The 13,606-nt window shown below is 37.2% G+C and overlaps 1 protein-coding gene across 3 annotated transcripts in view; it reads right to left on the bottom strand.

Moving 5' to 3' along the window:
• The window catches only part of brip1 (BRCA1 interacting helicase 1), a 231,834-nt gene that overhangs the window by 60,248 nt on the left and 157,980 nt on the right, over positions 1-13,606 (bottom strand). For all 3 annotated transcript variants that reach the window (XM_043718107.1, XM_043718106.1, XM_043718108.1), the window contains 2 exons: positions 10,551-10,710; positions 6,918-7,039 (listed from right to left, as the gene is read on the bottom strand). In XM_043718107.1, the coding sequence (XP_043574042.1) occupies positions 6,918-7,039; positions 10,551-10,710 (282 nt within the window). The remainder of the gene's footprint in view (positions 1-6,917; positions 7,040-10,550; positions 10,711-13,606) is intronic.

Here is a 13,606-nt window from a genome sequence, read left to right on the forward strand (position 1 = left end):
GGTAGGCCATTTAGGACAGAGATGAGGAGAAACTTCTTCACCCAGAGAGTGGTGGCTGTGTGGAATACTCTGCCCCAGAGGGCAGTGGAGGCCCAGTCTCTGGATTCATTTAAGAAAGAGTTGGATAGAGCTCTCAAGGATAGTAGAATCAAGAGTTATGGAGATAAGGCAGGAACAGGATACTAATTAAGGATGATCAGCCATGATCATATTGAATGGTGGTGCAGGCTCGAAGGGCAGAATGGCCTACTCCTGCACCGATTGTCTATTGTCAAATTTAAAGAAGGAAAAATAGACTAAAAGACCACCATGTAATACTAGATATGATTCCAGGCAAAGGATCATCTCCATCTCAAGAGGTTGGTATTGACAACACCTAACAACTACATTTGCCCCTTTCATGGAGGATGGAGCTCTAGATTGGATAACCAGAAGTACACATACCACACAGATTAAGAAATATGACGACACAGAATTGTAAAGTACACCTTTTGGGAAAATAAAATGAATTTATTGCAAGTATACTCTGAGAATTTCCTTGGCATGGATATGAATAGAAAAGCAGTAAAAGAATGATTAGTACCCATGAAAGCTTCCAATAGACAACTATAGTTCCACTGGCGAACATTTCAAAACATTTGCACAAAAGAACATCTGTCTTTGTACTTGAAGGAAGAGAGCAAGCAGGAAGGACCACATGCAATTAAATGCAAGCACAAAACTGATGTAAAATTCACTTTAAAATTAAAACTGGACAGAAATTCAATCAAACGAAAGAAATACATATTTTTGGTTTATGTAATGTATCAATGCAGGCAATAGAGAAGAAGCATTTGGATAATATGGAGTCATAAAGCTTTCCAAATGAAGAAGAAAAAAGCATTGACAACTCATTTAATTGAGACTATGCAATAGAGAGCACGTCCTATTTTTTATCTGCTGTCACTTTGGTGTGAACTAATTTAAGTATAACTTACTTGAAAACAAAAACATTAAAAATATAACAAAGATATTGTACACATGACCAAGCAGTTTTTGCACCTTTGACTAACAGTTGCAGACATATTCAGATAAAGGTTCATATTTGTCACAAATGATTCCAGCAGTTCTCTGATGATCATGTTTACATAAGAACAATCAGTGTAGCACTGGGGAAACATTTAGTAGCGAAAGAAGAGTGCCAGTGAGTTTTGAGAAGACTTGTAGCTCAGGTTGAGGTTCTCGATGTAGGTTTGCTCGCTGAGCTGGAAGGTTTGTTTTCAGACGTTTCGTCACCATACTAGGTAACATCTTCAGTCAGCCATCGAATGAAGCACTGGTGGTGTAGCCCGCTTTCTATTTATATGTTTGAGTTTCCTAGGGTTGGTTATGTCATTTCATGTGGTGACATCGTTTCCTATGGTAATGTCATTTCCTGTTCTTTTGCTCAGGGGGTGGTAAATAGGGTCCAAGTCAATTTGGTGGTAAATGGCATCCAAATCAATGTGTTTATTGATAGAATTCCGATCGGAATGCCATGCTTCTAGGAATTCTTGTGTGTCTCTCTTTTTGGATAGATGTGTTGTCCCAGTCGAAGTGGTGTCCTTCCTCAACTGTATGTAAGGATACTAATGAGAGTGGGTCGTGTCGTTTTGTGGCTAGTTGGTGTTCATGTATCCTGGTGGCTAGTTTTCTGCCTGTTTGTCCAATGTTTGTCCAAGAGCGCCAGTGACAATACTTCAATTTTTGAGATCAATGAGAGAAAACTATATGTCCATTATATTTCTGTTACTTTAGAAGAATAGGCTAGATGCTATTTTTAATGAGAAACTTGTGCAGAAGACCACTGAAAAATTCTTTGAATGATGTTACATTAACTTTTGTTTGTTCCTTCAGCTTATTTTTCTTTATTTGTTCATGGAATGTGCATTTTGCCCTACACAAATTGTTTAGAAGGCAGTTCGGAGTCAATCACATTGCTGTGGGTCTGCAGTCACATCTAGGCCAGACCAGGCATGTTTGACAGATTTTCTTTCCTAAAGGGCATTTGGGAAGCAGATGAGTTTTCACAGAAATTGACAGCTGTTCCAGCTTATTTCAGATTTTTGTTGAGTTCAAATTTCACCATCTGCCATGGTGAGATTCGAACTGATGTCCCCAGAACATTCGCCTGAGTTTCTAGATTATCAGTTCAGCAACTAGTGAGAAACCGAGTTTGGACATTGGACTTTGACTGGGTAAGGCTTTGCTATGAAGGATGCACCAGGGGAACAGTCATCGCAAAGCTTTTCTACAAAATCAATGAAGGCATGTTCACTCTGATTGATTGTTTGAGATATACTGTGAAGAATGGACCAAGGAACAATGTTTCCCAAGTTTTGTTTTAAATGAAAAATTGAATTATCTCAGAATATAATGTCCAACATTAGATGTGATTCTGCAATCAGCCAGTACTTACACAATAAACCCAAATGTGCCAAAACGTACACTCACAATCAATTTAAGATTATCTATTGACCTCTAACAATATAGCTCATGCCTGCTTGACAGCAGGTACATTTACTCATATGCATAACTCAGTGCAGACAAAAGCAATTTGTCCAGATGCTGCATCTTTTCAATTAAACAAAAGCTTAAGGAAACTGACTTACAGTGGCATTATCATTTTTTTGAATTTAAACAAAGTTTGGAGTAACTATTGCCTGGTTCATTCTCTGTAGCAACACCTCAACTAATCAGAGTCCACACGCCAATCAAACAGCATTCTGCATCTCAACTATACAATTAAATTGTTGTTTCCTTTGAAGTCTGGTATTCTTGCATTGGACCTGAATAGTGCAAGATGAAATTCTTAGACATCATGCTTTTTTCATGCAAGAAAGATATTTTGAATTCCGACTGATTAATCCCTTCATAGCCCAATGGCATTGAGGCCAGCTCCAGATCTGCAGTGCCATTCCAGCTGAAACCACGGAAGTCACAGAATGACATTCAGTCCCCAACAATGTTAACATTAGAAAATGAAGGCTACAATGAGCAGAAAGGTATTTTCATCAACATGTACAAAACTTTACTTATCAGATTTTAACTGAGATGTATAAAGTGTCTGTCATTGCCAGTAGCTGTTGTATAGATGCCACATTTTTTCTGAACCATTCAACTTTGACTTCGTAAAGGTAATGTACAGGTAACTTGCAGTGAATAGCAGTACATCATGTGGCATTTCAACAAACAGAAAACTTCATGCTTCAAGAAACTATGGTGCAAATCTACCCTGGTCTCATCTACTCATCTCAATCCCAGTTGCTTCTGGGGTTTCTGAACAAGTGACATGATTAAAATCTAATGCAACCAAAACTCTCTTATGAACAGCAAATTCAATCTACTGCCAGTCAAGCAGAAGTGAAAAAAATCAAACAGCTTCCCTGGAGGTACATCACTGCTATATGCTTCATGCCACTGTGTCTAAGGTGAACTATAAGTGTCAATCATTATCAAGAATCCCCAAGGTGACAGCTCCACTTTTCAAATCCTGTGCACAGTTTGAGCGAAAGTAAAATCTTAAAGGTCAATGCAACTTGGTAAGGACATGATAAACAAAAAAAAGGTGGACTGCTCTTCCATTTTCACAGACATATTACTTACAATTCAAAAAACAAGGAGAAATAAATAGAAGTTTTAACCTGATGTTCAGAAGACATTGTACAGTTCCATCCACAGCCACAAACTTCTTGATTTCTATCCCCAAACAATAGTAAAGGCTACAATTCCCATTTAATCCATGGCAAAAACAATAATTCAAACAACTAAAAAAATTAAGATAAAATAATTCAAATATTCCTTCTTACTGACTGATTCTGTAGCTTTGCCTTTCATTACAAATGAATCAAATACTGCAATTCTTGATGGAGAACCAAAATTTCCAAGTAGGAATTATGAGCTAAGTAAAGGAAGTGTATTCATGGTGATGGATTCTGAAGAGGAAGAGCTTTACAGTACAGTTGAGCTTGCTAGATTCCTTGGATGGAAAGGAAAATTAGTGTGATTCAGCTGATAGCATTCATTTCTCTCACAGTAAAGAAGGATTAGACTCAAGCTGCACTCCAGTACTAGGCAAAAAGCTATATTGCATTGTAGAAACTGCAGTCCATTGCAGGAACTATTAATTCAAGGCTCTGATTCACTGAAAGAGTGTGAAAGATGTGATAGTGAGAGATAAAGACAAACAGAAAGGCTAAACTGTTTTCATGTGAATTGAAACTGGTTTGTTTTTCTAATCAAACTGCTCAGAGATGTTATTACATACCTCTGGAGCATATGGGACTTGAACCCAGGCCTTCTGGTCTACAGATAGAGCCAGTACTTCTGTACCACAAGAACCAGCCTCAACAGGAAGGCTTAATTCCCTGGCTGAAAAGGAAAACGGATGAGGCATTGAGTTGATTGTTTAATAGTTGGTTGAAAGAAAGAGGGAACTGCTGGGATTTGGCAAGAGTCTTGACAGACTTTTATTTAGTTAACAAATTCTCTGTCCAGGAGTGTCATTGTTTCTAATTCATCTATGAGATATGGGGATTTTAACTGGTACTTTGCAGTTTTATGGGATCATTCTTCATGCAAAATAATTCTTGCATTTGTTTGATTAAGAATAGTGCCTGCAATATATAAGTATAGACTGTGAAGCACTTTGGGACATCAAAGGTCATAAAAGACTACATTTAAATGCAATTTTAATTTACTCCATCAACTACAAAAATAAGGATGGATATCACCTGCAAGATATGTAAGCCATCCTTAATTCTCAAGGCTCATACCCTCCAACAAAAAACTATGCAAACTCTAGAGGACAGTTTAGATCAATCTTCCGCCATTTGGAAAACATTAAGGAGGTATTTCCATAGAATTGAGGATACAATTAATATAGTCATTACGGTTACTGAACATGTTCAGGGAAATTCCCACAGTGCAATACTGCAAACCCTCGTGCTCTTTTTGAACAATGGATACTTATTTTTGAGAAAAGTTAGCAAAATTTAAGAAGATTCAGTTTAACCTAGGAGCAAGCACAGAGATCTATTGTTGGTTTACCCTTGTTCTTAATTCATTTGTGTGCATGTTAGCACATCACAGCGAAGAAAATCATAGAAAGTAATACTGTCTGATTACATTTAAAATGAACAAACATACATGACACAAGTATGAAATTTGGATATTTTATGGCTAAGCAAACAATGCATGTGTTGCTGCACTCAGCTGAGACAAGATAGTAAATCTCAGCCACTGAAACAATAAATTATTACATTTGCCACATCTTGAAGTTAAGAAATGTAAAAATAATTGTCAATATTGCATATTATCTTAAGTAAAAACCAAGAAAACTGCAGGTGCTGTGAATCAGAAACAAAAACAGGAATTGATGGAAAAGCTCAGCATCTGTGCAGAGAAATCAGAATAGAGGAACAGAATGAAATATTAGTTCTGTTTTCTCCCCAAAAAGATCTAATGAAGTAATTGACCTGAAACATGGACTCTCTTCTCTCTTCACAAATGCTGCCTGACTTGCTGAGTATTTCCAACATGTTGTTTTTATTTCAGAAACACAGTACCCTGCTTTTTGATTAGAATATAAAATCTTTGCTTTGTAAGAGAAGTAGTCTGAAAGAGACACAAAGACTTTTCTCATGAAACTGTGCCACATTGTATAAAAGAATCTAGGGCTCTAACAGGAATATTTCTTGCTTTTACAAATCAAGGGAATAATAGGAAATATCTGGAGTGGAAGAACACTCAGTGAACAGCTCAAATTAAGGTGATCTGAGAGGCAGATTCAAGTACACAGCAGTGAATTAGGCATGATATTTACTCATTGTTGTCATTTAATTATGGGTTATTGGAGATGTGAAAAATGGAAATAAGCCTGAAAACATGTAGAAGAGAATTGAAATGTCTTGGCCTTTTAATGTCTGTACCTCATTTCCAATAGATCATTTTGACTGGCCCCCATGTATCCTACTGTAATAAGGATTCAGAATAATACATTTTTCAACTAATTCCTTAATCCTATTATATTCTTAAAAACGTTGTGAAACGAACAACTAACATTTTCTCCAAGTATTTCTGAACACAGCTGTGTCAAATTTCAGCCAATCTGATCATTTTGCGAGGATGTTACCAAGACTGGAGGGTTTGATTTAGAAGGATAGGCTAGATACACTAGGACTTTTTTCACTGGAGCGCAGGAGGTTGAGGGGTGACCTTATAAAGGGTTACAAAATCATGAGGGGCATAGATGAGTTATAAGGTGAATAGCAAAGGTCTTTTCCCAAGGGTAGGAAGCATTCAAAACTAGAGGACATGGATTTAAGGTGAGAGGGGAAAAGATTTAAAAGGGACCTGAGCGGCAACTTGTTCATAGAGAGGGTGTTGCATAAATGGTGTTGCCTGAGGAAGTGCCGGCATAGTTGCAACATTTAAAAGACATTTGGATAGGTACATGAAAAGGAAAGCTTTAGAGGGATATGAGCCAAATTAGATTAGATTAATTTGGGAAACCTGGCTGGCATGGACAGGTTGTCCAATGGGTCTGTCCTGTGCTGTATAATTCTAATTGTCCTGCCATTTCTAATGTAAATCATTAGATATTAGTTTGGTAAGGGTATAAAAAATGCACACCTGGAGTGTGCAGTTGGACATTCTGTTAACTAGTTTTCTTTTTAAATGATAAAATAATTTAGTATTATATTTCTGCCTGCAGATTCCAGGGACAATTTATGGCACAGATGTGTCGCTTTCCAGTCTAGACAATAGCATAGGCGCTCCAACTGAACATTTTTAATAGATCCTGCAGACATTTTTGTTCTACCCTACATATTTCTATGAGTTATTTTGCAAGTGGAAAGGTTTCAGCAGCCCATCCTTCTGTAGTTTTGATTACTTGCCTGGAGGTCTTTGACATTTGGAAAAGGAATGCCTATTGTAACCACGGCACGAGCATTATCATCAGTGAAATCAAGTCCTTCACTGACTTTTCCTCTGCAAACAGCTACCAAGAGAGCTCCACCTAAGAACAAAAACAGAAAGAAAAATCAAGGCACTGCACCAAAAGGAAGGTTAAAAGGGTAAAGATAAATCAGCTTGCAAAAGATTACTAACCATAGATATCTAAACATTTTGAGTTGGGGCTAAAAGATCAAGCAACATCAGTCATTTCAGTCCATCATATATGCAGTTTAGTCTGCAATGGCTTTGGTCATGACACCACATTCCACTTAAAAGATTACAGCGCAGTACAGGCCCTTCGGCTCTCAATATTGCACTGCCTGTGGAACCAATCTGAAGCCCATTTAACTTACACTATTCCATTCTCGTCCATATGCCTATCCAATGCTATAACCCAGCTATAATTCTTGCCCTCCAATACATACCTATCCCTTTCCATCACTAAAGTAAACATAATCAAATTGTGGTCACCATCACCAAAGTGCTCATCTACCTCCAAATCTAACACCTGACTGGGTTCATTACTCAGTACCAAATCTAATGTAGCCTTTCCCCTTGTTGGCTTGTCTACATACAGTGTCAAGAAACCCTCCTGCACACATTGGATAAAAACTGACCCATCTAAAGTTCTCGAACTATAGTAGTCCCAATCATTTATGCTCACAAATCGCAGCTCAAGAATTTGCTGAAGTCTTTTATTCAGAATTCAACTTATTCAGCCTCAAAATGTATTTGTGTAGTTAAACCTTATTACTGCAGATGTGCAAACTATTTAAAATAATTTATAAGATGAATGCCTTGGAATTAATCACAATAGAAGGGAAGGTACTGGATGTTTCACAGAATGCTGTGCTACAGATCAGAGATGTATCAAGATGGCTATGTCTTTGGCTGTCCTTTGAACTTAAAGTAAAACAAAATACCCTGGAAAAGGGGGGATGTTGTGAAACTACACAATGCAATTCAGCAATAGGCCAGATGATGGCCGTCACTTGGATAGTGGGTCCTGGTCAACATAAAAACAAATGAAAGCAAGTGGGCCATTTACCTTTTGAGCCCGCTCCATCACTTAATAGGAACATGGCTAATTGAACACTTCAGTGACTTTTACCAACAATAACCCCACAATCCTTTATGCCATTGCTAAAATAAATCAATTTCTACCTTAAAATACTCAAAGACTGAGCTTCCACAGTCATCTGTAGCAGAGAATTGCAAAGATTCACAACTCTGAGTAAAAAGTGTTCGCCTCATCAGTCCTAAATGGCATATCACATTCTTTACATTGTTCCCATGGATACAGATTCTCCAATTTGGGAAGCTTTTTCATGCAGGAAACTGAAGCACCCTGTAGAAACCCACACAGACATGGGCAAAACATGCAAGATCCACACAGAAAGTCACCCAAAGCTGGAATCGAACCTGGTGCTGAGAGCCAGCAGAGCTAACCAATGAACCACCATTTACACTGAATGAGCAACTGTGAAATTGATAGAATTCAAGTGCCCAAGGCTATTTATGAGCTCTATGTTCTTAATTTTTAATGGATACCCATTCAAAATAGATCGGAATGCACAGAATGGCCTCTATTAACTCTTACGACACCACAGAAAAACTCTTCCAATCTTGTAGTCTGGAGAAAGTGAGGACTGCAGAAGCTGGAGATGAGAAGTGAGTGTGTGGTCCCTTCATCAGGGCTTCTCCTGCTTCTCGGATGTTGCCTGACCGGCTGTGCTTTTCCAGCACCACATTCTCCAATCTTGTACTCTGCATGGTATATTCATGGCTCTTGCAACAGACAAAGAGAACCCATTGATCAATGGGGAGTTTCAGACCTTTATGAAGGCAAAGGGGATAAGGCACATCCACATGGCACCCTACTATCTGTCTTCATGGTCTGGCTGAGCAGACGGTCCAGGTATTTACAAGTAGTATGAGAAAGTAAACTACAGGCCTTTGGAAATGAAGCTTGCTCATTTCCTCTACAACTTTAGGACATATGACAATGGGAGTACCCTTGGTATTGATGGGCCGACACATTTGGACTAGGCTTAGCCCGACTTTCCCAAACCTGGGCGGTAAGGCTGAATTAAAACAAGAAACCCAAACTAAGGGCTAAAATGGAAAAAGATGTAATAAAATATATAAAGAAAACAATTAAATATGGCATTTAGAAGGTTTGTGTGATGCAGTGGTGACGCTACCACTGTGCTACAAGAGGGCCAATGCTTATTTTATTCTTGGACACAAAATGAGAGGCACCTGCTTTCAGTTTGTGGAGACTTATAGGCTCCAGGGAAGCCTGTTTAAAAAAAACTCTGGACACAGAAAGAGAGAGAGAGAGAGGAGTGAGCAAGTCCTGGAGGGAATCAGGAACAGCAGATACTGTGGTCAGAAGAGAGAAAAAGAATATTTTTCTCTACCAGCTACTGGACAGAATTGGGTGGGAAGACATTTTCCAGTCAAAGAGACAGAAATCTGAAGAAAATTAAGGACACTGGAAAATTCATCCTGGCACAGCCAAGGAAGAAACCATTGGAATGCGTGTGCTGAATGTTGTTTTGGGATTTCTTGGAACACTGAGGTAAAGGGGTCTTCAATGATCACTGCTTGTTAACACTGAGCAAAACAAGGAAAAGTAAGCGATTTGAAGGTGTGATTAAAATGAAACTGTTTCCTTGTGAAGACTGTCATTTCACAATGTGTGCTGTGTGAAGTATGTTGGTCTGGGTGTTTCATGTGTAAACACTAATAAAGGATAGCTTTGCTGTAGTTTAGAATATTAGCTTCTTAAGAAGTTACATTTAATCATTGTTACTTTTGGAAATCTCAAAACTTAAATTATATCAAGTTTCTAAGTTGTTCACGAAGAATTCAAATTTTTTAAAAAATTAACAGTCTCTACACTGGTTAAAGCAGTTATCACTTGAACTCGAATTTGCTCTGGTTCTACTTAATAATTAACACAGGTATTTTAATAATTTGGAACAGGTCACCAGTATAGACATGATGAATCATTCATGCTTGGGGTAGGTGGGTTAGAACCTTCTGGCCCAAGGCCCCAAATAATGAATATATCTCTAACTATGGATCTCCTCACACCAATAAATGATTAGATAATATTTCTTTAGTTAAATTCTATCATCATAGAGTCATACAGCATGGAAACAGATCCTTTGGCTGAACTCGTCCGTGCCAACCAGGTTGCCTAAACTGAAGTAGTCCCATTTACCTGTGTTTGACGCATATCCCTTTAAACCTTTCCTATCCGTGCACCTGTTCAAATCTCTTTTAAATGTTGTAATTGTACTCACTTCATATTAATATACACATTTTTTTGCATCATATTAACTTTTGTTTTGAAACAGATTTTAACATCGAGTTGCTTCGATATCTCTGACTGTGCTCTATCAAACTTTATGTTGACACTGTTTTATAATGCCTCACTTGAGGTTATGAATGCAAGTCCGAATTTGAGTTTCAATTCACACACACCATTTGTTTTTCAGTCCAAATATTGAAACTTAAACATTTTGCAGATTATAGTAACTAATATTTTCTCAATGGTGTACCTTTGCTTTCTTTATCCTTTATAACCTTATAATAGGACTGCATTAATGAATCAAAGTCACTTTTGTCACCTCCTTTTGGCTCAACAATAATGGTTTTGATCTCCTCCAGTTTTTTCCATAAACCTGTGAGCATCCAGCGATTCTGCAGCTTGTCCAGCATCTGCAAATAGGAGTAAGAAATATTGTTTAAGGAGGCTTAACAAAACAAAATTCAAGTTAATTAATTTCATTTCCAGAGCATTAATCATCCCAAAATCTAATACAATATTTGATAGGGAATTAAGATTAGTGTTGTATTCTTATTGAATTTGATATGGCCTAAGCCAGACCACTCAAAACATTCTTAAGCAGGCAGCTCAGACCATAACTTTGCAATTTGTTTTGGTAAGTGTACAGTGAAAATTACCTGGATTACGTTAGCTAGGTTGACTACTAGATTTTAAAACAGACAAAACTTAATTCACAAAATTACACAATGAAACACAAAGAACAAAATAAAGAACCCCTACAGATTTCAGCCTATCAAACTAGACTTAAGTAAACTGTTCCGAATATACACACAGTCCCAATAAGCACACTGCCTTTAAAAACCAGTAAAGATCGAAAACATGCTTACAGGTTGAAGTTAAAGGGCAGAAAGAGAGAAAGTTACCACACAGCTCCCTGTTGAACTCCTTACCAGGTCAGACTGAACTAAAACTGGTCAGTTCAGCTAGCGAGCTGATCACTTCCCTTTCTTTATACAAGTCACTTCTAAAACATGACCACTTCGGCCTGAAGTCTCATCTGTTTACATATAAACAAAAAACTTCTCAAAATCTTTTTCATCTCTGTACCAAATCAGACTAATCGGAGTCCGGCCCGCTTTATTACCCCTCTGAAAAAAATCAAGGACAGAGTATTCTTGAGCCAAAGAACAGCTTTTAGAAAAAAAGGGGCTACCTTTGTGACAATTTGAATTAAATAGCAATTTAATATTTAGACGAGAAGATACAAACATCCTTCAGTTTTTAAAGTTCTGCATTTAATCTTTATTATTTCTTTCATAATTTCCTGCCTTCACATTTAAAATAGAAACTACCAATACAAGATTGTTACAGTTTAAATACCCAAATTTTCCAATTATTGGGTACAATTCTGGGGAATAAGTTTATGCAGTTAGCTTCCATTATGAATATAGACATGAGAATTAATTACAGAACCAGCTGACAGAATGTGTAGTCAATGATTATAGGTCGGCATGGGGATTATTTCCAAAATATTGAAAAGAGTTTGTTTTTGAAACTTGGGTGCTGTGGGGTTTATCTAGCTGTGTAAAAACATATAGTCCTGTTAACATGAAAAGTGATTATTACAAGATAGAGAAAAGTAGCTTTCAGCACCCTAGAGCCATTTTTCCAGATGCAAGCCTTGCTTTATCATTGCAGGTAACAGCTTACATTCAATTAATATTCAATCCATCAGTTAGCTAAGAAATTTAATGCTTACATTCTTACTTTTAGTGACAATTCCCTAAAGTGTTCTCCATTTACCAATATGGAAAGTGCTTGCACTTTACAGTTTCGCTCATGGAAAATTCCAACTAGCAGATTGCACAACATTATGAATGACTGAAAACTCAAAAATTTAAACATCAATATTTAGTAACCTCTAAAGGGTTTAATACCAACTAGGCCCAACAACATTGTACTGTGGTTGCATTATTAATTCTCCTGAGATATGCTAAATATAGAATTCCAGCCAATATTGTCTAAAACACAAGCTTGCCCAATTAGTAAAATCATTAGTAAGGTGCAAGTAAGACTTGTCACAACTATGACAAACTCATAAATTAATAGTAATTTTTAAAAAAGAAATCATCTTGATGTTGAATATATATTAAGAAATGTGAACACAAATGACAGTAATATAAAGGATGCCTGATTTCAAAAAAATAATCTTAGCTGAAATTCCCAAGACCTTTTATCACCATGAACTGACCATACATGAAATGAACACAAGTGAAAACAACATTATTTCATTTTTAAACATTACTACATTTGCACACCGATTTTAAATTGCAAGACCGGAAAAATAATAATGAAAGATAAATGAAGGGATACTAAAAGAACATTAAATTTGAAATAATAAAGCAGAGTTAGAAAATGGGAAAGTGATACAGAGGTTAAAGTTTTCTTTTATTCATTCACAGGCTGTTGATGTCATTGGTTAGGCCAGCACTTATTACCCATCCCCAATTTCCCAGAGGGCAGTTAAGTGTTAACCGGGTTGCTATGGATCTGGAGTCATATGCAGGTCAGACCAGGTAAGGACAGCAGATTCCTCCCCTCAAAGACATTAATGAAACAGATAGGTTTTTCCAACAATCCACAATGGTCATTATGTTCAGCACTAGACTCTTAATTCCAGATATTTATTGAAGTCAAATTCTACTATCTGCCATGCCAAAACCTGAACGTGAGTCCCAAGAACATTACCTGGGTCTCTGGATTAATAGTTTAGCAATAATATCACTAGGCCATCACCTCCCTGAAAGTAGATTTATCTGGATTACATATATTCTACCACTTTTTTGTGGTTTTTGCTTTGCAGAGAAGCAAAATTGGCAAAAATGATATTGCAGTCAAATTTCTGCTTAAAATTCCATATATTTGGGACTGACTGTAAAAAGCTTTACACTTTCACCAGCAGTATGTGTTACGAAAACACTGATAAAGTCCAACATTTCTTTTATAATGAACCATTCAGATAGAGGATGATTTTGTTTCCTGTTTATATAATATTGTTCTGGAAAATGCAAAGCAGAGACACTGCTGAAAGAGAAGAGAGAGACAGCAGAGAGTGAGTTTTTAACAGGAAGAGGGCAAAACAGCCAACCAGTTGAGGAATGCTGCACTCACCCAGGTTACTAATGGTCAGAGTACCAAAAAAGCAAAACAAAGAAGCCATAACTCATCATACAACCTGGTCTACTCAGTCTAATTGTGTGATAAACTCTGACTATTCAACTCTCGGATATATCACAGTTGCTAAACGTGGCCTTCAGGATTTCCACC

The sequence above is a fragment of the Chiloscyllium plagiosum genome, chromosome 28 (genome assembly GCF_004010195.1).
Source record: "Chiloscyllium plagiosum isolate BGI_BamShark_2017 chromosome 28, ASM401019v2, whole genome shotgun sequence".
NCBI lineage: Eukaryota > Metazoa > Chordata > Chondrichthyes > Orectolobiformes > Hemiscylliidae > Chiloscyllium > Chiloscyllium plagiosum.